At 40.0% G+C, this 25,992-nt stretch overlaps 1 protein-coding gene across 2 annotated transcripts in view; it reads left to right on the top strand.

Annotated features, from left to right (window-relative positions):
* Positions 1-25,992, top strand: part of ADAMTS12 (ADAM metallopeptidase with thrombospondin type 1 motif 12) — a 157,363-nt gene that overhangs the window by 49,349 nt on the left and 82,022 nt on the right. For both annotated transcript variants that reach the window (XM_062612884.1, XM_062612885.1), the window contains one exon: positions 8,056-8,230. In XM_062612884.1, coding sequence (XP_062468868.1) covers positions 8,056-8,230 — 175 coding nt within the window. The remainder of the gene's footprint in view (positions 1-8,055; positions 8,231-25,992) is intronic.

The raw sequence follows: 25,992 nt of genomic DNA, 5'->3' as shown, positions 1-25,992 counted from the left end.
GTGAGTGCGCTCAAATCCCCACAGAAGAATAATTTCACAGATAACTTCCGCAAGCATAAATGAACCTAGACAGGCTGCTTCAGCTCTGTAAGAGATGCAAAGCCCACATTGAGTTGGAGGTCCATAGAAATTATTCGTGGCTATCAGTATTACTTGATGAACTCTTTCTGTGGTACAGCAGAGGAGCAAATGCACACAGGATTTGGACTGTTTGCTTCTCTTAACCATTTTTATAAAAGGTGGATTTGTAATGCCTTAGCTTCTTAAAATGTATCTTAAATACCATTCATCCAAGTCCCCATCTCCACTGAACTGTGGGAAGGAGAATGAGTCTGTCCTGCTCAAGTGCAGTGAAAAGAAGAAATGAAGTTTCTTGTGGTCACCAGCAAGCTGATGCCATAACCCAGAGTAGTGATTCTGTGTGAAGTGTTTCAGCTGAGTGATCATGTACTGTAACTAACTGAGTGGTAACTGATTGACATGACCATAGAAACTTGACTTTCCTCCTTTGCTGAGGGTGTGTCCCCAGCCAGAGTATCCCGGACTGATGTCTGACTGTTAGGAACTGGAGGATATCAGGCACTTCTTTCTCCTTTGATACTTTATTTTCTTGTACAAAAGTCCGCCTCGTTGTGAATTTGTCTTTGCACTGATATTTTTTTCCCTTGTCCTTTGTGTCTGAACTTTGAGCCTGCAGCGTGGAGCACTTAACTGCACATTTTTGACTCTTCAGGTCATTTTTTAGCAGCTTCTAAAATATATGAGTTTGCAAGCATGACAAAAGAATATAAAATCTCTTAATATGATAGTATTATATTCTTGTTACTTATCTTGTCATCTTAAAAATAAGCTAGTTTAATTTTGGACCAGAGCTGTGTTAAACTAGAAGGCTGTGTTCCAGTCTTAACAGCATCTTTTTCACCAAATCCTGCTAAAAGCCTTTTTTTTTTTTTTTTTCGGTAGAACTTTGTAAGAGCTAAAGTGTTGTCCTTTTCTGTGGGTGTTGTTCATAAAAGTCTTCTGTCAAATTTCTCAGTACCTGAAAAATCAACCTCCTCTTTCTGCCTGACCAATGGTATGGCAGGTCTATTCTTTGTAGCACGAGGTGAGGACGTAGGTGAAGATCTCATCTGGATGCTCAAGTCACTGGGTCTGTGTTGTGGCTGAGATACGAACAGATGGTAACCCGAAGAGAAAGATTCTTGGGGAAAAAAATGACATAATTAAGTCATAAGCTGAAAAAAGAAAATAAACTTAGCATGTGTAATATTTACAGATAATTTACTTCAGTTTTGATTGTTTGCAGCTGAAGGTCTCTGGTGATGCGTGTTTCCTACAGCACAATTTTTTCTCTAATTAGAAAATTCTTTTATTCCTACTGAATTTCTCTTACCTGCGTTACAGTTGTAATAAGCAGCTGGAACAAATTAAGCCAAGCTCAGCATCTTGTCTTATTTTTGTTTCATATCGCTTTGAAAAACTCAGTGTTTTCAGAGTCCCATCACTACCCTATTGTCAGAAATACTGCTTTCAGTAAGTTACACACTGTTCTCACTACAGATGCTGGTTTTTGGCATTATTGTCAACATACTCAGTTATATAGCTTTAGACTGCAAATCGTTGTTTTTTCCCATCCCTTTTTCTCCTGACATACACCCACTAATTCCAGCCCCTCCTGTCTGGGATAACATTGCAATTGCAAAACCTTAGCCAAGGCTGAAGCTGCTCTTTTCCCTTCCCACAGGATTCAGTGTCAGCTCCCCACATGGAATTTATTGGAAAAATTCTGCCAGGAAATATATTTTGACAAAACCTCTGAACTTTTGACCGAAAGAAATACGTGGAAAAAAAATCTGCTTTCCACTGGAAAAATGCAGATTTCTACAGAAAATTAAAAAAAAATTGTTGAAAACTTTGATTCAGAAGTGTCCTGGGATCAGGATCACAAGTGTCCAAGTGACATGCAAGTGTGGGAGATGCAACAGGTCCAGGGCTCTTTGTGTCAACATAATGAGGCTCTTGAACTAAAAATCCTATTAAGTAATGTAGCAGCCCTTCCAAATACACCCTGGGAAACATTACCAGCCAAAATATGTCAGAATTTTGAGGATGAAAAGGAAAAACAGAAGGAGGGGACAGAAACAATTAAAAAAGAAAAAATATCTGTGGTAGATTTTTAGATTTTCTTCTGTAGGCATCAAGGGAAACAAACACAGACATCCCACCCCACATCACACACACTCCCACCTCATCCTCTATTTTCTGGCCATTTCTATTACTATTTTATATGGTAGCTTTTCATAAAGAAGTTTAAGTGAGGGAAACTTGGCTGCAGCCATTTTTTTTTTGTGGTGGAAACTAAACTGTAATGAGTGTAAATAAGGCTGGCTTATTTCTGATGGGCTTTCATAAGGGTGCTCCTTTGCGCATTCTGAGGCCGTGTGAATGCACTCAAAAGTAGATGATACTACAAACTGCTAAAAAGGACCAAAAAGCCTATATTGTATTTATACATACATAGCATGAAATCTGATGGAATTTAAATGAAAAATTCTTGCTATGATATATATGAGTCATACAAGAACAGATACAGAGAGCAAAACTAAAGAAGTACTTAATCAGCAAAGGGAATTTGGCTGGTTCTGAGTGCTTTGAAGTAAGTTTAACGTGAAGGTTGGTGGTCATTTGTTCTCAGCATTTCATTCTTGGTGTATAGCCTGTGCAGGATGAAAGTGCAAGTGGAAAGCATGAGTTCAGTAAGTGCTGGGAGTCTCTGGAAACTGGTGGAAAGTACATCTGTGTGCTAGAAGCAGATGTTACAGTCATTTAATCCCAAGCAGCACTGGTGTGCACAGTGCATTTTCCACTCTGATGTCCTTAATTGACTTTACTTATAAATTTACACAGGTATCTCTATAACACTTTACAAGAGCAGCAAATTGAATTAATAAAAACATATTATTTCCTCCAGTAGTTTAGGATTTTAAATATAAAATACTTCTTTTTTTACAGTAATGGACTATTTCTGAGAGAATCATGTTTCTCATGGTTAAAATCATGATAATTTTATGCATTATTTGTAATATACAGGATGTTTATACTTCCAACTGATAGATCATGTAATTGATGGATTTTCAGATTTTTTTTATTGTTTAGAACTTAATTGTGTGTGCTTTTCTTGATGATTCTGAACAGGAATGAAAATCGTGGTTTCTACCTGACAGCCAATCAAAAAAATAATAATTTCAGGATAAACAAAGCTTTTGGATTTTGATTAGGATTTTGATTTAGAAGACATGCAAATGCCTAATTCAACCTCCTAGTTACTTCTGGGAATAGCCATGAGAAGAAATTTTCTCTTGGAGGGTATTAGCTCCTCTTCTTGTTGTAGTGCAAAAGTGGAACTACCAGATGTTTTCTGACATTCAAAACCATGGTACTGTATTTAGGGAAAAGTTTTGAGGCAGGTTCCAGAGCTGATCTTTTACATGATCTACTGTTGTGTTTTCTTCTCATCTCTAAGTTTAGGCATACAGTGAAGCCACTAGCAGGTAATGTGGAGCATGTATGTTTTACAGATTTTCAGAGGAGATGGAGTAATACACATTTTTGGTATCACTCTTCAGTTACTTTTTCATTCACAAGTGTAATATGTGTATGCAGAAAGGTCTGCAGAAATGTTTACAGTTCCTGAGCCTCCCTAATAACATAAGACATGAAACATTTCTGTACCGCACTGACAGAACTGTATTTCAGATGCTGGTCTCAAGAACCCTAATCTCCTCTCTGACTGGTGGCTGAGAGCAGCGATATAGACCACAGAATCTGTTCAGATCATTGTACTTTTTCTGTTTCCATCTTCTCTTCCAGCTCACTTTCTCTGTGTGCTGTAGCACTATGAGAACTACAGTTCCAAGACACATGAGAAGGTGTGTTTTGATTTCAGGCTAGCAGCATGGATAGAGACTAGCCATATGTTGAAACAGTCAGGGAAGAGGGAGTAGTCTGTTGCTTTAGTAACACACTGACTGACCCTTCAGAGAGAGAAAATCTGGCCTGTTTACAATAATTCTCTCTCTGTCAGGTAGCAGGGAACATAACACATCAGGGCAGCTCTCTTTCCTGGGGAGAGTGTAGATAGCTCTTAAATGCTGTGTAGGATATAATGGCATTTGTCTTATTTTTTTATTGCAGTGATGATTGTTTCATCCATATTTCAGACTCTTTCAGAAATTCCTAAAGCAAAAAGTTCAAGTGAAAGGAAAGATTACTTATGAATATCTTGCTTTATTGGGGAATTTGTTACAGGCAAAGTAGGAAGTTTGATTTAAACAAATTCTGTCACTACTAGAATTTAGGATCCATGAGAACTGTGGAGCAATTTCTTTTTGTTACGAATTGCAATCTGTCATCATACCTAGAAGCATAGTACTTCGAAACTATGTTTTGCTGGATCTTTCGAATAAGAACAGTAGCACACCAGCCTTTTCTTTGCAGGCTTTTTAAATAGTGCGAGTAGAGCTGGGCTTTAGTCTATAGACTGACTGAAAACAGGAGAAAGTTTAGTACAACAGTGGTGCTTTATAAGTTGTTTTTTTCAGTGAGGATTACTGAGTGCTAAATGTCTGTTCAGTCTCATAGTGAGTGACAGCTCTGTTGCATAAGTTAAGTCAAGATGTCAGGATCATGTTATCATGAGTTTAGAGGGAATATGGGCTCAATGTACTCTTGCTCCTTTTTCCTCCTCCACTGCACTGTGGAGGGACTCATGGCCATAATTTCATGGCAGGAATAAGTAGGTGGGGATGAGAAAGAGGCAAGGATACCTTGTTCCTAAATATTTTGTTGCGTTAAGCCAAGAATTTGATGCGGATCACCAGCCTGCCAACTTTTAGCCTTGAAATCACGATACTGATACTTGCAGGAAGCAACAGGAGTAAAAGAAAGAACCTTCTTGTCCAGCGAACCACTTCGCTGTAGTTAAAACTGTTTTTCATTGGTCACTGTAAGGTCAGATCTAAAAACAGAGAAACTGCAACAAGCTGTGTGCCTGTAGCTCAGAGATGCTCGATCAGTGGGCTGTTTGGTACAGTTGACCTCTCTTCCAGTGCCATCCCATCAGCTGGTTCTGTTGTTGAAAATACACCTAGGGTTATTCCTGTTTTATTCTGTGCTGGCAGTTCCGCTTCTAGCTTAGTTTTGCTACTCTATGGATTTAGTTGCTTTTCAATAAGCAGAGATTTTCTGATAGCCCCAAGGTGTCAGGAGTTGTTGTGGCAAGTTGAACTGTGAACCAACAGTGTCCTGCAAAACCTGAAGTTTCTCCATGGTAAAATAGGCTTTCAAATTTCTTCATGCTCTACAGTGACTTCAGTCTCTATGTCAAGGTTGGGAGCAGCCTTTAACTTCCCAAGATTCAGCAGTCTGTAACCAACAAGTATGAAGTTTTGGCTCTTACCAACCCCTTTTAAAGAACAAATGTTAAAGCTATCATACTGAAGTTACACATGCCCAAGGCAGCTTTCTTCAGGGGAGATGTGACCCACAGACGTGGCCTTTTCCAGAAATTAAGGGATGTGAAAAATGTCCACTTCTTCTGCATGAAGTACAGGAGGACCTTGCTTCATGTAATAAAGAGAAGACAAGCAGAAAGGTGGTAATTACAACACAGAGAACAGTGTTGCTAACAGTGTTTCTGTGCCTATTCAGTTATCTATCAAAACAAAGAAGCCTATGCAGCACAGCAATAAATAGAAGGCTACAGGGAGACCTTTTAACAGTCTTCAAATATCTAAAGAGGGCCTACAAGAAACCTGAAGAAGGACTTTTAGAAGGGCATATAGGGATAGGGCAAAGAGGGATAGGCTTTAAACTGACAGAGGGGAGATTTAGATTAGATACCGGTAAAAAAAATTCCATTGTGAGGATGGTGAGACTGGCACAGATTGCCCAGAGAAGCTGTGGCTGCCCCATCCCTGGCAGTGGTCAAGGCCAGATTGGACAGAGCTTGAAGCAACCTGGTCTAGTGGATGGAGAGCTGGATTTTAACATGCAGGCGTTGCTGGAAGAGCTTGGGAAATGAGATAACTATTGATAGACTTAATTTTTTACATGATCACCTGGCCTTTCTTCTTACAGATGCAACTTTTGACACTATAGTCCAGTGACTAATCAGCCTGCTGTGTAAAATCAGGGTCTGCAGTGAAGATAGATACTTCTTACTGGTTGCGGCTGAGTGAAAAAACAACAACAAAAAAAAGAAGGTCAAATAACCAGACTTTCAGAATCATAGAGTCATAGAATACTTGGGGTTGGAAAGGACCTTAAGATCATCTAGTTCCAACCCTCCTGCCATGGGCAGGGAGACCTCCCACTAAACCATGCCACCAAAGGCTCTGCCCAACCTGGCCTTGAACACTGCCAGGGATGGAGCATTCACAATTTCCCTGGGCAACCCATTCCAGTGCCTCACCACCTTTACAGTAAAGAATTTCCTCCTTATATCCAATCTAAACTTCCCTTGTTTAAGTTTTATCCCGTGACCCCTTCTCCTGTCACGGCAGTCCCCCAGCATGGGGAAGGCTACTGGAAGGCTGCTATGAGTTCTCCAGCTTCTCTTCTCCAGGCTGAACAGCCCCAACTTCCTCAGCCTATCTCCATACAGGAGGTGTTCCTGTCCCCTGATCATCCTCATGGCCTCCTCTGGACTTGTTCCAACAGTTCCATGTCCTTTTTATGTTGAGGACACCAGAACTGCACACATACTCCAAGTGAGGTCACACGAGAGCAGAGTAGAGGGGCAGGATCATGTCCTTCGACCTGCTGGTCACGCTCCTTTTGATGCAGCCCAGGATACAGTTGGCTTTCTGGGCTGCAAGCACACACTGAAGCCGGCTCGTGTTTTCTCATCAACCAACACCCCAAAGTCCTTCTCCTCAGGCTGCTCTGAATCTCTTCTCTGCCCAACCTGTAGCTGTGCCTGGGATTGCTCCGACCCAGGTGTAGGACCTTGCACTTGGCATGGTTAAACTTCATGAGGTTGGCATCAGCCCACCTCACAAGCATGTTGAGGTCCCTCTGGATGCCATTCCTTCCCTTGAGCGCACTCAATCCCACTGTCCATGTCACTGACAAAGATGTTGACCCAACACCGATCCCTGAGGGGCACCACTCGTTACTGGTCTCCAGCTGGACATTGAGCCATTGACCACAGCTCTTTTTTGTGCAGCCATCCAGCCAGTTCTTTATCCACCAAGTGGTCCACCTATCAAATTGATGTCTCTCCATTTTAGATACAAGGATGTCATGTGAGACAGTGTTGAATGCTTTGCACAAGTCCAGGTAGATGACATCAGCTGCTCTACCCCTGTCCATCAGTTCTGTAGCCCCATCATAGAAGGCCACCAAATTGGTCAGGCAGGATTTCCCCTTAGTGAAGCCATGCTGTCACCAAGCACCTTGTTCTTTTTCATGTGCTTTAGCATGCCTTCCAGGAGAATCTTCTCCAAGCATAATTCATGGAGAGCAACTCATTCCTTCCCTGGAAGCCTGCCCAAAGGGATTTGTAGTGTGAGTCAAGAGTGGACCACACAGTCCAGCCCATCTGTCAGGTTGTGTAGTCTGACTGTGGAATTGCAGCTAGGAGAAGAATTACACTTTGCACTTATGAAACAGCTTCCTTTCAAGGCTTGTTCTCTGGGGAATGGATGCAAACCAGCAGAAGAAGAAGATGCAACTCTTCCGAATGTATCATGTTTGACAAATTGACTTTTGACCTTCCAGTAGCTTTACACAAATCTGTCTCAGTATACAGGATCTCAGATTATTAGGAAGTAATATTTTTTCTATTCCCCTTTGGACTGTTTTGCCTTTTAAGGTACAAAGCAACCTTGATGTATGCAGCAAAATAATGGCTGAAAACCTGTTTACATATTTCTGCAGTGTAATGACTGGCTTATGAGAAAAAGTCAGGGAAGGTGATATGAAAAGAGTCTGTTTTGTTTGTGATTTCCAGTCCTTTACAGTCGAGATTAACTCTTTTGTATTTATTTTCAGACTGGATATTTCCATCTGCCCCACGGGGATTACTTCATTGAGCCCATTAAAAAGCACCCACAGAAGGAGGGGACACCTTATCCCCATATTGTCTATGGTGCAAATATCCTTCAAAATGCTTTAAGGAGAAGACGGGTGATCCCAATGGAAAAACAACAAGCATGTGGATTGAATGGTACAAATATTGCTGGATTTCTCCCTGTTTGCTTTCTGCATCTTTTAAAGCAGCTTATATTTTCCAGTGTTGTGTGCCTTTCCTTGTGCCAGGCTTTTTAAAATTCTGTAAAAAGAAATTATGTAGAATGAGAGAATTTCAGTCAAAACACATCGGGAGTGACTAATATAGGTTCTTTTCTGAAAACTTCAATCCCTTTTACAGCTGGGATATGTTTTTCACACTTTGATCCTTTCTACCCCGACCGTTTTTTCTGCAATCATAACTGGTTGGTAAATTTGACTTGAATTCTTGACTATTTCTGGGGTGACAAGAATTGCAATCATTATTTTTTCACAAAACAGTTCTCACTCCATGCAGATGCTGCATGATCTCAACATAAAGTACTCCTCCTCTAATCCATGGTTTAAGTTTAGGATTTCTAAATTCTCTGTGATAGTTACCAGAATATTTAAAGACATTTATTTGGTTGTTCTGAAAGTGGAGTGCAGGGAATAAACAACAATTTTTTTTTTTTGTAGAAGTAAAAATAACTTAAATATTGGTGCAGTGATACTCAGCATTGTGTCTTTTGGGAAAATAAGCTAATAAACTATCCTGGAAAGGCAGATTATATCTAGAGGGTAGCTGCCATCTTGAAATTACAGAGTTAGTAACTTTATTTATTAAAATATTTTCCTTAATTGACTTCATACCAAAACTTAGCACTTCCGTTGGTTCTCTGATGTTGGAGGCCTTCAAGCTGAGTCTGCACCAAACTTTAGAAAAGGTACAGTATTGGTAGCGGTGATGAATAATAACCTAAATGATGTAAGCCCCAAGTTATGTACAAATAGAGATGTAGAATATCTAGGGGTGGTTTTCTGTCTTTCACAGGTTAATGGTTAGAGTAGCTGGTTCTTTTCAAGGTGCTGGAAGAAGAGGAATGCAGGAATTTTTAATCCTTAGTCACGACTACTGCTGAAGTTTTACTGTGAAATATGTTTTATTGTGTAATATGAATTGATAAATTACAGAAGCAAACAACAAGTCAGCTCCACTAAATTTCATGTGACAGGATATAATGATCATTGGTTCCTCTAAAGGCCTAACTTTTAATTTGTATGGTATGTTCTGTTATCTCACTTCTGTTGTAGCCAGCTCTTCAACAAGGTTAGGAAAAAGAAAGACATCAGCCTCATCTCCCATTTGCTCTATACGTTGTCACGGCAATTGCTCTTGTTAGAAGTGAAATACAGAACAAAAAAGGAAAGTGACCCAATTCTTGCTTTCTGTGTTAAATATATTTATTGTACGGGCTTTGGGGAATAGTTGGTTCATAAATAAATTTTAAAGCGGGCAAGTTGATTCTTTTCAAGACCTTTGCACTTCGTGCTATAAAATTTGATACCAGAAGCCTAGTACGCCCACACAATATCACAGATGTCCCAGAGTAATGTCTTTTGGGATCACTTTAAAGCAAAATGATTTCAGTTTACAGTTCACATTCAGTTGTAGAAAGGAATTATGTTTTATGAATTAAATATCATGACCAGTTTGTATTCTCAGCCCTAACTTTGTCCTCACTGGGATGGGGTTTAACTGATGAAGAGTTGCCTGCCATATCTCTTGTAGCAACTGGTTTTCAGAATCAAGTATTTTAATTTAGGGGCCAAGTTTGATCATATGGACTGTATACTTTTGTTTATTTGGGCTCTGATTCTGTTTGTTTTTTAAACTTAAGACAGTTAAGACTTATAAGACTTATGCTTGGGAAACCTTTTGTGTACCCAGGCAAAAAAAGTAGTGCTGAGTTTTGCTTGGATGCTTTCAAGTCATCACACAAAGTTGGGTAGTGGTAATAGTAATCTTTTGGTCAGAACTAACCTGTCTGTCAGTTAAAGAATATAAAGAACAATTGTATGGGCAAAATCAAAACAGAGGAATTAGTGTGGGAGGGATAGGTAGAGTATGCTGACCTCCTGTGTCACCTTTTGTAAGGTTTTTTTTTTGTTGGTTTTTTTTTTTAATGTAAGGACCATGTCACCTCTTGGAAGAAGTCCTGAACAGTGTGTTCATGACTTTTACTGTGGCAACAACCGCATGAATCTCCAGGCTTCAACCTGTCATCCATCTCGTCTGCATACTTAGCATCAGTTACATTCCTGTACTTCTGCAGTGATTATATTAGTTTATAATTTGCAGTATCTTTAGCAGTTTTAGGTGTCTGAAGACAAATCACTGTGATAAATGATGCAAATTATAACTTAGGTTTGTGCTGTACACTTCCACTGCTGCTTAGACAACTGCCAGATGACTCAGCTGCATTCAAATCTGAGTGCTAAACTTGTAGATAGCATTATGATACTGTACGTTGCATGCTGTTGTCTTACTTTATCACTTGAAATCTCTGTGAGAAATAGCAAAAATGCTAAATGAAAAATGGCCCAGAGCTTTATAAATAATTTCTCAAATCATTTATATCTGTAGGAGAGGAAATGAGGGGGATTTGTTTTGGTTTTCTGAACAGGTAATCTTAAAAACTTGACTGTGCCCCAAGTTGTAATGCAAGAGAGAAGGAACTGTCCTCCCTTCTACAGAATAAGAAAAGATCCCCTCCCATTTCTTTGATTTCATGCAGTCTTACATTTGTTTGTGAGCTGCAAAATGGAGAAATTTTGCGAAGTTTGTGAATGAAAATGCTGTTATGTAACAAAGCCTTTCTTCACTAAGGACAAATGGGACTGTTATGATAAAAATAGATGGGCATCTTTTTCTTGGACTGATGAGGTGGTCAGTTTGCTCTTTGCTTAGTAGAGGAGGGTAATTGAGTTTATTCAGACTGCAATTCAGTGATTGCTGCAGTAGGCTGTATAAATTGGTTTAGGGTATTAAGATAGATTTCTGAGAATACTTCATTGGAGCTTTCAATGAACAGAAGTTGTCATGTACTTTACCCTCATTTTGGCTTTGAAAAGATTTGATAGATGAATTCAGAAGTTGGGATTAGTTTAGATTGTACATGGACCTTCAACTCATTGTCTGCAGTTATAAACCTTATAATTTAAAATTTTGCATTTGGATTTGGAACTAGATGACCTTAAGGTACTTTCCAACCCTAACTATTCTATGATTTTATGATTATAATTTTGCATTGGAGCTGTGATGGGGTAAGCCTGGGGTGGGAAGCAGGGGACAGAGGTCAGCTGTCACGTGAAATGAGTAGAGGGGTGAGGTGAGCTGCAGGAGCAGAGCAACATCATCTCTGCAAAACTGTTTATTTAAGTCTTTTGAATTATGTCTGGGTGGCATAGTTAATTTAGCAGATGACTAGAGCACCATTAAGCTATTTCAGACAATAGTTGCCTGTTGTTCTTCTGAAGAGTTATGCCTGAGTGTAGGATTTTATTCAGTCATGGTCAGAATGCCAGAGCATTCTCCTAATTTCTTCTGTCTGCAAGTGTACAGTGTAAACTGTTAGTCTTGGCTTTTGACAGTGAAGTTCTTTGTTTAACCACTTGGAAGAGGGAGGAAAACAAAAACACCCAGGACACTGTTTTATTCTCAAAGGATTGCCCATCTTTTTTTGGAAGAACATTGTGGCCAATGAAAGCTGCCTTGCTTGCTGGCAGAAACCCTGGTACATACAGTGTAACTTCCATATCTTTCAAAGAATGATGCTGACGGTCTTCCAGTATTTGTTTACCCTGTATTTAACCACATAATTTCATGCAGCTCATGCATTGAATTGTAGTAACTGATATCAATTCAGTATACACAAGGAAAAGCAACCTTCTTCTTGCATCCCTCTGCTCTCTACAAAGAGGCTCTAGTAACCTGTTAAAAGATGCTTGCCATAAAAAAAGAGTGAATAGAGACATTCAGTTAGAATGATGTCTGTTTTAAAGCAGGAACATAAACCAGACATCTTGCAGGGGTACATGGAGTATCTCTCTGAAACAGATGCAATCTCTGCATTGAGCTGAAAACATGAAAGCCTGTATGTGCAGACAGCAGGAGATCTAGCATTTCGGGGGCGTGGTACCTGGGAAACAAAGACATGATGGCTGGTTTGTTCTAGCAATGGATGAATCAATTGCTACTAACTGGTGTCAAGAGATGTTCCCCCTCCCATGCCCCCAAACAAAACAAAAGGAGGAGATTCTAACTTTCTTTTTGTTTATTTTTGTTTTTTTTTTCCATTCTGTTTCCAGAAGTCTCTGGATTCTGTGCTGGAGACATAAGACTCCTTCAATGTTTTGTTTCTGATCTCTGACATTGAATTTAAGAAGACTTCTGTGTTCATTTCAGGTTGCTGTCAAAAATCCTGTTACTTCTAACAAATTAGTAGATGCAGGTAGTCTTGCTAGGCAATAGAAAAGAATGTGGTGGGTAGATCCTGGCTGGGGGCCAGGTGCCCACCAAACTGCTCTATGACTCTTCCTTCTCAGCTGGATGGGAAGGAAAGATGATAACGAAAGGCTCATGGGTTGAGATAATGACAGGGAGAGATCACTGATCAGGATGTAAGGAGGTGATCTTGCTCCTCTACTCTGCTCTTGTGAGACCCCACTTGGAGTATTGTGTACAGTTCTGGTGTCCTCAACATAAAAAGGACATTAAACTGTTGGAACAAGTCCAGAGGAGGCCACAGGGGTAATCAGGGGACTGGAGTACCTCCCGTATGAAGAAAGGCTGAGAAAGTTGGGGCTGTTCAGCCTGGAGATGAGAAGGCTGCGTGGAGACCTCACAGCAGCCTTCCAGTATCTGAAGGGGGCCTACAAGGATGCTGGGAAGGGACTCTTCATTAGGGACTGTAGTGATAGGAGAAGGGGTCACAGGTTAAAACTTAAACAGGGGAAGTTTTGATTGGGTATAAGGAGGAAGTTCTTTACTGTTGGGGTGGCGAGCCACTGGAATGGGTTGCCCGAGGAAGCTGTGAGTGCTCCAGTTGCTGGTGGTGTTCAAGGCCAGGTTGGACAGAGTCTCAAGTGACATGGTTTAGTGGGAGGTGTCCCTGCCCATGGCAGGGGGGTTGTAGCTAGATGATCTTAAGGTCCTTTCCAACCCAAACCATTCTATGATTCTAAGTACCATCATGGGCAAATTTTAAAATGAGGTCACAGCCTCCTTTGGGTATCCCTCTGCTCCAGTGTGGGGTCTTCCCCATGCTGCAGGTGGATCTGTGCTCCACCATAGACCTCCATAGGCTGCAGGGCACAGCCTGCCTCACCATGGTCTGCACCATAGGTTACAGGGGAATCTCTGCTCTGGCTCCTGGAGCACCTCCTACCCTCCTGCACTGACTGACCTGAATATCTGCAGAGCTGTTTCTATAATATATTTCCACTCCTCTCTCCAGTTGCAGTTGCTTTTGCCCAGCAACTTTTCCCCCTTAAATACATTATATCCCCAAGGTGCCACCACTGTCGCTGATGGACTTAGCTTTCGTCAGTTGCAGGTCTGTCTTGGAGCCAAATGGCAGTGGCTCTGTTAGACGTGGGGGAAGCTTGTCACAGAAGCCACCTCTGTAGGTCCTCCTGATACCAAAACCTTGCCAGTCAAACACAATACAAAGGATTCTAGGTTTCATTAGCATACAGATGTTTAATATATCTATTTATAATTACGTGAGTAGCCAAGCACCTTGAGTTTAGGCTAGTTGTGTTAGAACCTGGCTCCTTCTGTAGGTAGTGAAGAACTGTCATAGTCAAAGGTTGATTCATCCTATTCTAATATGTTATCTTTGGCTTTTGGTACAAACTGTCCTTGTGATCTGCCTAGGCTGTAGTTACATGCAGCAGAAATATTGTCAGAGGAGAAGGGAATAAAATGCTATATTATGTGCAATTCTTGCTCTCCAGTTTAATAAGTGCAGGGTCAAAACCAGAACTTTCCTCACTCAATGATTGAGTAGATTTCAAAATTCTATGGCACGCCATCTTCCAAACAATTTGAATCAAAACTATACGGAGGGAAAAATCTGCCTCGCTTTTTTTTCCAGCGGAATCTTTTTGTTCAGTCGTCATGCCACTGGAAATAAACAGTGTTTGCTACACCATGCTTGCTTACTGCACTTGTGTTCCTACAGTTTAAAGGGCAGACTGTGGTCTGTACCATGTCTTCTTTGAAACAGTTTGCTTAACCACTCCGTAGAGTGAGGACATTTGGTCTGGTTCCAAACTGAATTTAGTTCGGCATGTCTAACAATGTACCTGTCATAGAGGAATATATTCTGTTCTTGCTCTATGTCTACAGCTTTCCTTATGAAACTGTGAGGGATGCTATTGGACTTTCTGAGTATTGCCATTGGTTGGGTAAACATATGCTTTGGTAATGTAAATGTTGAACGGCTGCAGTATTGATTCAGAGAGCAATAGCAAGCTTTAAAATTAAATTGTTACGTGCCATCCCTTTCTCTTTTGTAGGATAACACTACCCTGGAACAATTGTAAACCTTATTTCCACAGCTGAAATAGAAAACCCAGAAAGCTAAGCTGCATTAAAAACCACTTTTGTTCCAGGAGTTTGGAAGTTTGCCTAGAACACCTGACCCATTAATGGAGTAGTATTGGCAAAGCTGTTCAGCCTTTGGTCTGGTTAGTACCAGATTTCTAAGTCATACTGAACTCTCTGTGAACTTTCTAAAAAGAAGCTAGTTACCTTACTATTTCTGGGCAGATCACAGATTTGTAATTCTTAGAAGTACAGGACTTGTGCTGTGGGGCTAATGTGCTGATATGGGCTCAGCGTTCACTATTAGTTTCTCTGAAGTCTGTGTGTCCCTGATAAACCTCTGGCAGCCTCTCCTCATACATGACCCGCTTTAAGCGGGTGTCTGAGCACAGTTTTTCTGCATGAAACACAGTGTCCTTGCAGCTTGTCCACTCCTGGCTTTGGACTTGTGTTTTTCATTCATCATATCCCAGCAGCTGCTTGAACTTGGGTGCTTTTTTTGTACTTGGAGAGATTCTTGAAAGGAGACCGTAATGCTCCTCTCAGCATAGATTTTAGCTTTATGATTATTTGGGTATCAGGGTAACTGCATATCTTAGAAGGTTATAAGATTTTTTTTTTTTTCCAGTCCAGCACTCCTTCAGTCATCTTGTTGAGAATTGTAAGCTCTCTTTTGCGGAGAAGTGCAGCTGTGTCTAGACTTAGGCCACAGCACTAACATTTATTCTATAGCATGTTCTGGTGTGCACAGATCTTACTCTGCACTTCTGATTATCTCCATGGTGAAAGATGGAGTTCTTAGCACCAGTGATGGGTGCTTATTGGGACCATTCTCATAATGAATTTCTGGCAATATTGAGCTGCTTGAGACAGTGTTTAGTAGATGCAATTTCACTAGACAGCAGTTTGCAGAGCACATCTTTTGGAGTGAAGGATGATATTTTTAACACAGGTCTTCGTCTGAAGTGGTTTTTGCGTAAAGTTCTGCCTCAGCATAGATTTAGTGGCTTACTGGACTTGATAGCTGGATTTGATTAGTTGTGAAAGGCACCTAGTAGGGTGAGATCTGTCTGTGGTTTTGTGGTATTTATGTAAAGATTACCTGTTGCAGGGTATCTTTGCAAATAGTACCTCTTCACTGTGTGCTGTTTCTGAACTGCCTGAAAAACTGTATGTGAATAACAGACTGGAGGGACACTTCACTTAAAGATCACACAGAACTACACACAATTATTTTTCTTTCTAGGGAAAGGAATTGTGCAAAAGAAGAAGGCATGCACCTTTATGCAAAAAACAACCCAAAAAAATAAGCGGTCAAAAGATTGCTATGCTAAAAGTATATAAAATACTTTTATTTATGCTCTTCAGTGTTGCACTTGTTTGAAGACTTTGTGGAACTGTTGTTGCATGTCCAGGTTTCTATAAGAAAGAGCATAAAAGAGAGTATTGATTTCTTTATTTATTTTTATTACTATTTTTTATTGTTGTTGTCCCTTCTTCACTTTCTACTTCTCTTCTCTTGCAAATACTCAACTTCTACTTCAGCAAACAGCATGTAATCAGGCAGCATAGCTGAAAAAAACTATTTGTGTCCTCTGTAAATAACTAATGATGAAATCTTTTCGCACATAAATTAAACTGTTAAGTTACGGAAAGTCTCTTTCAAATGGTTTTAATCATCCTCAAGAAACACTGCCCCAAAATTAATGTTTGTGCAGAATAGGAACTCCAAAGCCTTGATGTCCTTTATTAAATTCTTCAAAAGAGAAAGTCTAGTTCTGTGCTGTCTCTGATTGTACTGATTTTTAAAACAGGTCTTTTGTCCAGCTGTAAAACAGTGTTTGAGTTGAAGCTTTACAGAGAGTTTAGATACTTCTAAAACACAGTTAAAACACAGCCTCACTCTGAGCCTTCCATTTTGCCAAAGACAGAATGAGCAGCAGGTTTCCTGCCTGCCTGAGCTCTAAAACAAGCTAAATTGAGTTCATTCCTCTCTGATCTGTACTGCTGTCAGTTGAGCCCCCCAATCTGGATTCCCCTCATCTCTGTGGAGGTTTGGATTTGGATCAAAGCCTTCTTTCAGGTGTTGCAGTTTTAACAACAGATCATTCCTGACATTTTCTGTATTATTTGCCTGACGTTCTCCAGGTAAAATATTCACTGAACCACTCTGCTTTATGGTATTTTCTTTTCAGTGTCCCTGTTGCATCCATTGCTGATCATGAGGTACTTCTGTCAGACAGGCCTTCCTCAGAGGAGACAGAAGGAGAAGAAAGAGATGAGATGTCATCTGCTGGGGGGACAGTGAGAAAGAATGGCAACGAAAGAAGGGAGTTTCCTGTAAAGCACAGACAGGTCACATTGACAGGCAAGCTGAAAGTTGTCCAAGTGGAGACAGCATTAACACTGGGGTATGGATTACTGAACATCCCCTTCCCCTGTTGATGGATGTAGCTTAGTTTTATCCATCATTATGCAGTTTTGGGACATTTTTCTCTCCTTAACGTATAATTAATCATACTGTTTTATGGTGCGTATGAGCTGCATATTTCAGGCAAACCTGTCTGTATATTGCTCCTCTGGTCTCAAGTGTCTACCTGGAGAGGAAAGGAGTCAAGGATTTTCTGCAAATGAAAACTCAGATTGTCGTTTAGAAAATAATAGAGGCTGAGTCTTTTAATAGGGCTTTACTTGAGTCTCTTTCCACTGAAGCGCAAATTTCAAAACTCAAACTTCTTGGCATTTTAGTGTAGGAGCCCAAGTAGCTCCCATCTCTGAAGGATTCTGGCATAGTTTTCTGTAGGCAGTGAACTACAGGGAGTCCAGTTAGTTATGGCTGGTGGTACTGCTACCCTATACATGAGAAAGATGGAAGCAAATCAATGGGATCATGACATCCAACAGGTTGTAATGCCCCTGACAATCGGTCTCTGATCAGAAACCAGAATCAAAGGAAAAAGTCACTCTCAAAATTCTGGCTAAATCTGCAAATATCATTTCGCCCATGCAGTGGTACTCACTTACAGTAGGTACCAACACAGTAGGTACTCACATGCAGTGGTACCTACACATACAGTAGGTTGTCAGTGGCTGACATAGAGGCTATCTGCTGGTAGTTTTCAGAAAAATGGTTCTGTGTTCTAAGTTAATAGACCCAAGTTAAGATGTGCAAAAGAAGGAAAGTGTAATCTAGATTATTGTCTTAGTATTCTCCTGTCCTTTTGATTTATGAGTCAGGATTTCAAGGCAGCTAAGAGACAATTTTTAAACTATTGGTTATAAGACAAGGAAATTCTCATTGTCAGTGCTCAGTGAAATAATCCTATGTTTATGTTAATGAATACTTCATTAATATATATAAGTAAATGCATTCTCCTACATTTTAACTTAGATACTTATGACTTCGTGTCATAAGTGTCTTAACCAGTGAATTCTGCAAATACTAAGACAAAGGTCTGTCTAGAACCCTTTTTTTTTTTTTTTTAATTTTACCCAGTATACATTTGTACATGAAATCATCTATTTCTGTCTAGAGCTTTATAATTGGACTGTCATGTTATAGCTGGAGAGCTCAAATCCAGTCTTTAAAAGATATTTTTAGCTGAATCCTTGACGTGTTTTCACATCTGGGGGAGTTAAAATATTCAAATCTGTATTCTTGAAATGTACTCAAGGTTTTTGTGGTGGCCAAAGACTAAGGGGTTGCCAACTGGGATGGTTTCAGCTAAGCTCCCCAGTTCCCATGCCTCTCTGTACAAACTCAGAGACTTCTGTATGGACATGTTGAAAGAGATTGTTTGAAACATGCCGCAGTTTAATTTGTACATTTTGAAAGCTGAACTAGAAACTATTATTTCTTGGAAATGTGAACATAGTTTAGTAACTGGATGATAAAAATACCCTTAAAATACTAATCCGATGCCAGAAAGCATAGCAAAACCCCGACACTGTAAATATACAGAATAGCCACAAAGGCAGGCAGTTTATATGATGAACATAAATAGACATCCTCTTTAACAACTTTGCTTGAAAAATTTTATTTAAAAGATGCCAATGGTATTCCTTATCCTATGTATTCTGTATTATTTTTTATCTGTAAGGTGAGTGCTGAGCTGCCATTTACTCTCATACTGTAATACTGTAGATATCATGGCAACCACTATTCTAGCAATAATGACACCATATTTGTGCTAATAAATTAAACAATCCAGAATTCTTTGGCAATGCTGCTGAGTGGCATAGAACAGTCTGTGAGCATCCATTAAATTTTCCCAGCCTCTTGAATAGAGTAGCCAGATCCTGACTACTTAGAGGGTTCTGTGTCCCAATCCTGTGCCATGATCAGGAATTGTTTCATAGCATGCTCATCGGCCTATACTGAGGCCATGCTGCGAACCATCCACTTTAATAGAGTAGTGAGGAATGGGGTTGATTGAAGAATAGGGTGGATTGAAGAATGGGGTTGATTGAACAATAGGGTTGTAAATAAGTAACCTCAAGAATGTTAGGCTCTGTTAGCAACTATAGAGAAAACAAAATTACTAAGATAAGCTTTGCCAGAACCACCTGGTGGTTACTGATATGACTGATATGACAACCATCCTGAAACAAAGTGATGAAGAAATAACCACCAGGGGTCCGAAAGCCCACTACCACATTTTTGCATGCATACAGGAGGCATTCTCTAAAAGATATGATGTAATGTATGTTTAAATACATACATTATATGTTTGTATGTAACCTTTAAGGACAATATAATCACAGCCTGGTTGATGCTTGGCAGAAACATGCTTGGAGATGTGATCCGAATCAGTAAGCAAACAAGTTCTAAAACTAGAATGTGTTTGTTCCCTGAATATATGTAACTTACTGGAGTAGGCAAAGCCTGATGGGCAAATTCTTGTTGAGACAGAGAGGACTTGTGAGTATGAAGTACCATTTTGCTCCATGAAGATTCAGGAGTGGCATTATACGTCCAAAGAGCACATCACCTGGAGAGGAACCTAGTTAGTGGAGGATGCTCTGTGTCCTGGCAGCGTATCTCTCTTGGGACAGTGAGGCTACAGAGCTCTGCCAGCAAGGATGGCTTAGAAACGTAAGGATGACATTTACAGAAAGGTAGAGGTGTCAGTGTTTTATAGCAGAAGATCAAGCAGGAAAAAGCCAGTTGTATTACAGTAGTGGAGCCTCTCTTTACTTCAAAATAGAAAAGTCAAATAAAAGTGTGTGAGAATTGCTTCTTCTTATGGAAATATGGAAGCAAGTTTTCAGGAGAGATTTCTGCATGAAACTGCTGATGTATGACTAGGGGTGGTTTTTTTTTGTTCAAAAGATTTTGGTTCATTGGTCAAGCTGGAAAATGAGAGGGATTTGATAAGAGAAAAATGACACATAGTTGAGGGTGCACTCTGAAACGTGATTTTGTTGTGTCAAAAAAACAAAAGGAAAAACAGAAAGTTATTTCAGGTTTAAAACCATTCTGCTCAAACATAAATAAAGTATTTTTGTTTCCTAAGGTGAAATGAAGCATTTTTTAGCTTTCATGTTCTTCAGCCAGTGTCCTGGGTTCAGCAGTAGCAGTCATTTTTTCTCCTTCTTGGTAGCTGGTGTAGTGCAGTGTTTTGACTTTCAGCTCGGGAACAGAGCTGATAACAAGCGATGTTTTGGTTTGGCCAAGGACTTTGTGAGCCTCATACTCTGCCAGGGAGGAGGGGAGGCCGGGAGGAAGCAGAGACAGGACACCTGACCCAAACTGACCAAAGAGGTATTCCATACCACAGCACGTCATGCCCAGGATGTAACTGGGAGTTAGCCGGAAGGGCTGGGAGACGGCAGGGTTGGAGGAGGTATCGGTCAGAGCTTGGTCGGGCTTGGGGGGCGAGTTATCGGTCGGCTGGTGGTGAGATGATGTATTCTCTTCCCTTGTTATTTCTTTTATCATTATTATCATTGGTGGTAGCAGTAGTGATTTGTGTTATACCTTAGTTACTAAACTGTTCTTATCTCAACCCGTGGGAGTTGCATTCTTTTCGATTCTCCTCTCCATCCCTCCGAGAGCAGGGGGAGGGCAAGAAAAGGGGGGGGAAGTGAGTGAACGAGTTACCTGACTGGGTTTAAACCACGACATGTTTATAAATAAACAGAACTATTCCGGCTGAAAAGGTTGCGTAGTTTTGAAAAAAGTTTCATTTTGGAAGTATTGAAGTGAAGCATCTTACTTTTATGGTGTTTGATAGTTGATTTTAAAGTATCAACATTAATTTGTGAATAGTTTCAGTTGATCTGAATCTACGTGTTTGGTGACAAAAGTAGCAGACTTAAAATTTTTCTGCAGATCTGGACTGTATTCATATGTCAGAACAGTACTTCCTCCATCACTTGAATGTAGAGTTGTAGAAACAACCAAACATTGTAGTAATGTCAGAAATAAATGCTGTAATCACATTTTGATGAACACTCTTAATGCTAACTCACGGAAGTCAAGAATACTGGTCATTACTATCTGTTCTTGCAGAATAGTGTTTCTGAGCATTTTTTTAGTTGCAGGATCAAATGGTTTGGGTAAGAAAATAAAAATAGGAATTCGTACAGTTGTCATTTATGTCCAGATAAAAGTGGGCTAAAGTTTGAGTGATCCTTTGTGGCTCTTCTTTTGTTGGCTTGCTGGTATGTATAGAAATGCTGTTTTTTTTTTTAATGTCTTACAGATGCTTCATGGATCATCAGTGGTTAGGAAACACTGCTACAGACAGTCTGTGAATTAAGGAGGTCAACTTTTTTTATTTAACTAGCCTTAACTGCTAATAACAAATAGGAGCTATACTGAATTCCACTGTGAAGTTTGACCTCTTGACACATTTTTCCCAATCTGTTACAATCAGTTCTTGTTCTCTTTGTTGGAGACTGAATGAAGGAAATACTGGAATTACAAAGAGAGGAGAGATGTACTATCTTTTAAGGTGCTACCAAAAGTAATGTCTAAGTGTAAAAAACACTGAGATGAGTATCTTTTAAGGTAGAGGCCTGCTGTGCAGGTAATACAGCTCAAGCACAAAAGCTACAATTTAGTGCAAAAACCTACAGCCTTACAATATTTGGAAATAATTGCTGAGATTTAGAGAACTGCTGTTAATTTCCAGAAGTCAGTGGAAATAATGAAGAGCAAATTTGATTAGTGTTTTAAAACATACTGTATGATTGGAAGCTAGAGACAGTTGGTTGTTATAGAATATTGTTAAGTTTCTGTTTCTCCATAGAATGTGTTTAGACTGTGAGCCCCGCTTTAAACAGAAAGCTTTATAGAGGGAGCATGAAACTCCTTTGTTAATTACAAGACACTGCCCCAGAGCAGCTAGTCGATAGCTATTAGGTTTTGTAGAGATTCAATGCATGGAGACAGTGTTCGTTCCTGGTACCCAGTAGGATGTCTGAAGAGAGGACACGTGTTACGGGCAAGAGCAGGGTTGCGTCCTGCAAGGAGGCTGGATCCTGTTTTGGGACCACCCAACAGTCTCTGTAAACGCAAGAGTGGTGACATCTCACGGCTGCTGTGTGCTGCCTGTGTGTGTTTGTCTTTGACTTCCTATTCCTCCATGAGAAGAGGCAGGAGCAGCTGGTCCCAGCTGATTCTGTACTGATTTGTTTGCAAGCACAGGATGACAACAAGTAGCTGGTTTTGCTGTATTAACTGAAGGGAAATGATGAATCAGGGATGAGTTACTGCTGTGCACAGTTGGCTCTCGGAGACCTAGAGGGGGCTCTTAAACACAACCAACATTTCTGATTCTACATATGGGAGCATAAACAGGCAAAATAGTGCTGGGTATATTGTTTTTGTGATGACAGTGATAGTACAAGTTGGATCTTGTGAAGGGTATCTGTGTGGAGCGAATTCTTCCTCAGTTGCAAGGCTGAAAAAGCCATTATGGGCATCTTGGGTGTATGGAGCAGCAGTCTGTCTTCTCCAGGGAGTTGCAGGGTCATCTTCAGCCACTTGCAGACAGCTGAGCAAGACTGCAGGTGGGAAGAGAGGCTTCTTGTTTTCCCTGAAGGGGAATCCCAAACCGTCCCCTTCTGCTCTGCAGCTGTTTATCCCTGATCAAACCAGAGGAAACTTATACCCTGGTTGGAGGATGGATGAGTGATGATTTAGTGTGAGGTGTCCCTGCCCATGGCAGGGGACTGGAACTAGAAGATATTAAGGTCCTTTCCAACCCAAAACATTCTGTGATTCTATGAGGGTGGAAGGAAGCACGTGTTATGAACCGGAGAAGAACATTATGCTGACGTAACTGCCTCCTTTGCTGTACTTCAGCTTGTGGTTGTATTGGGGAGCAAAAGGAAATATTTCCTCTATATTTTAAAAAATTCTCCCATATTTTAAAAATTTTTCCCATATTTTAGGACTTTGATGGATATCTGTACCATGGAGAATTTGGTGTCTGATAAAACAGGAGCTGCACAACTTTCCTATAGTAAAATGTTTCCACAAGGAAATGCACCATTTTGCTTACAATCCCTGAATCAAATGTGATTCTTTTCAGTCATCCTTTCTTGAAGAGAGGACTGCTAATGTTCACCAGTTTTAGATTCAATGATTAGATTCAGTGATGGATTATGAATTTAAGTAAGTCGGTGTGGGTGAATAAGCTGCCTTAATGGCTTTTGCCCAAGAGACCCCATGGTACAGCACCCAGTCTCATCGCTTGTTACTTGGGAGACTGACCCCCACCTACCTTCATCCTCCTTTCAGGTAGTTGTAGAGAGTGATAAGGCCCCGCCTGAGCTTTCTCTTCTCCAGACTAAACACCCCCAGGTCCCTCAGCCATTCCTCATCACATTTGTGCTTCAGACCCCTCACCAGCTCTGTTGCCCTCCTCTGGACCCACTCCAGCAACTCAGTGTCTTTCGTGTAGTGAATAAGGTCCTTCTAGCCTTATTCTTATTCCTGATTTGTAGGTTGGTGACCTCTGATCACCAGCGTATAACCAGTTTTGGTTTTCTTTCTTATTACGTGAATGAAATTTATAGAACATTAACAGGAATTTTTGGAGTCTGATTCAAGAGCTGCTGGATACTATTTCTTTAACCTCACTGGAAAGCAGATCAACCCTGACAAAGCACAGACAGCTATTTCAAGATGCCACTTACAGTTATTTGCATTAACTTTGCACAAATGAATTTTCATAAAGATGTGTAATAAGAAAAATTATTAATAAAGCCCATATGTTTCAATTCTCATTTACATCATAATTGCTCTCCAAAATGGCTTTTTTCTGTCATTCTTAGGTCAACAGTTCTTAAATTATTTGGTAAGAGACATTAGGACGTAATTTACTGAGAATTTTTAATCTGCAAATTTGCTTTACAGTGAGATGTATTCTATTGTCGGAGATACTTGGTTTTCATCAAATTAGAATTGTGCTGCAAGTTGAATTGTTTTCAGATGCTGTTTTGCCAAGTGCTAGGTTAATTAATAGAAGAGTCGCCTTTTTCTTCTAATCTGTCACATTAATGTTTTCACCAAAAAAAGAGGAACCAGCCACTGAAGTTATTCTGTAATCTGTTCCCTAAATGAATGGGCATGGACAGTTCAAACGAGATTAAGTAACACGCTCCTAGAAAACCAACCTGTGCAGCTATAATTTTTTATTGTCCCATATTGACTTGGGAATTCCTGGAAGAAACATTCAGGAAGAAGGAGAATTAAGTGCAAAATGCAGGCAGCTCCAGGCATAGCTGTTTCCCACAGTGTTGCTCTCTGTGTATCTCCTGTTAACAGTGGCTCAGAACATTTATAATTCTGTCCTTCTAGCGTAAGTGGCAATGAGCAGCAGACACACTCAGCAGCAGTATCTGATCGAGTGCATCAGTCAGCGCAGGTCCAGTTTTAGCTTCATTCTGGATTAGAGTGGTGTAGCTCCACTGTTTGATACTGTATGTTTCCGAAGCAGGAATGTTAAACAAGGCTTGCAAAGTTGTAACCTTTCTTTCTTTGTGCTTGTTTTTGTTGAGACTTGGCAGTTGTCAACATGGGAAAAAACATGATTAAATAGCTGTAATAGTTTCCTGTGTGAATACTGTTTCACACTCGTAAAGCGTTTGTGTAAAACATTTAGCTTCGCCTGTTTCAGAAATGCGTATAAAAAGAACCAGTTTGGTTACCTGTACTGTTCTAAACTCACAGCCTTTCTTCCCTGTTTTCCAACAGTTTTTCCATATAGCATGTGAGTCCTTACTCTGGCATTGTCAGCATCCAGACTTAGTTTCATTGTGGATATTTATAACCCGGATTCTATGTATATAATAGAATAAAATGCATATAGTAAAATAGTGTTATATGATACAATGTGTACAAAATTTTAGTGTATTTGGTTTCACTGAACTTTTCTATATAGCCGCCTTATTTCAGCACATAGTTAGAATAGGGGAAGGGGTTCACTTACTGTGTTTGAGTTTTGTAAATAGTTAGTTCTTGCTGTAAATCTGCTATTAGTGTTGTTTTCCTTAATGAGTGAAAGAGAAGGTTTTACCTTTATCTAGAAGGGTGGTGGCTAGAGCACTGTCGTGGGAAATCCCCAAAGCTGGTCAGAAAATAATCACATTTCAGAAAACTGTGTTTATTTCTTCTGCCTTACTAGCCTTTTAATTCTTATTAGCTGAGTCACTCCTCAGCCTTTCCTGTGTTTAGTCTATGGATGGAACTGTATATGCTTTTTAGTACTAGGTTAATGTCATTAGTGATAATTTCATATATTTATTCATCTTCCCTTGCACAATGACTCTGTTCCAAAGAGTTTATTGACCTCTTGAAAAACTTACCCCAAAACTATAGTCTTTTGTTTAAATGCTTAAATACATGTCTTAGAACAAAGTGAAGGCCATAAAAAAAAAAAAATCATAACATGACAAATTCTGAACAGTGTAGGATTTATTAGTCTAGCATCATTCATATCTCATGTCTGAAGATGTAATATTTTGACTGTGAATAATACAGATTGGTAAAATTGAAAGTGCTTTTGCACAAAGGGAAAGGACGTAAAGACAGAAAGTCGAGACATAGATTAGTTGTCTGACAGCCTTCATTCGTAGCCTGCATTCTCCTCTCCTGCGAATTTCCAGACATTTTCACCTTGCTGTTTCAAAGCCCTGTGTATCTCCAAAGATGCTAAAAGGTGGCTGTGTGCAGTTAGCACCTTGAAGGTCCCCTTGTGTTGCACTGTATGCTGCACTCGTCTTTAAGAAACGCCTGAATGAAACAAGGTGGGAAAAAGCCTTTGATACGGAAATGTCCCATAAAACCTTATAGTGAGGTGAGTCATATCTGT

Source organism: Pezoporus occidentalis, unplaced genomic scaffold (genome assembly GCF_034315485.1).
Source record: "Pezoporus occidentalis ecotype Australia unplaced genomic scaffold, CSIRO_AGI_Poc_V1 ctg162, whole genome shotgun sequence".
Taxonomy (NCBI): Eukaryota; Metazoa; Chordata; class Aves; order Psittaciformes; family Psittacidae; genus Pezoporus; species Pezoporus occidentalis.
Note: the sequence above shows the minus strand (reverse complement) of the source record. Positions and strands in the feature narration are given on the sequence as shown.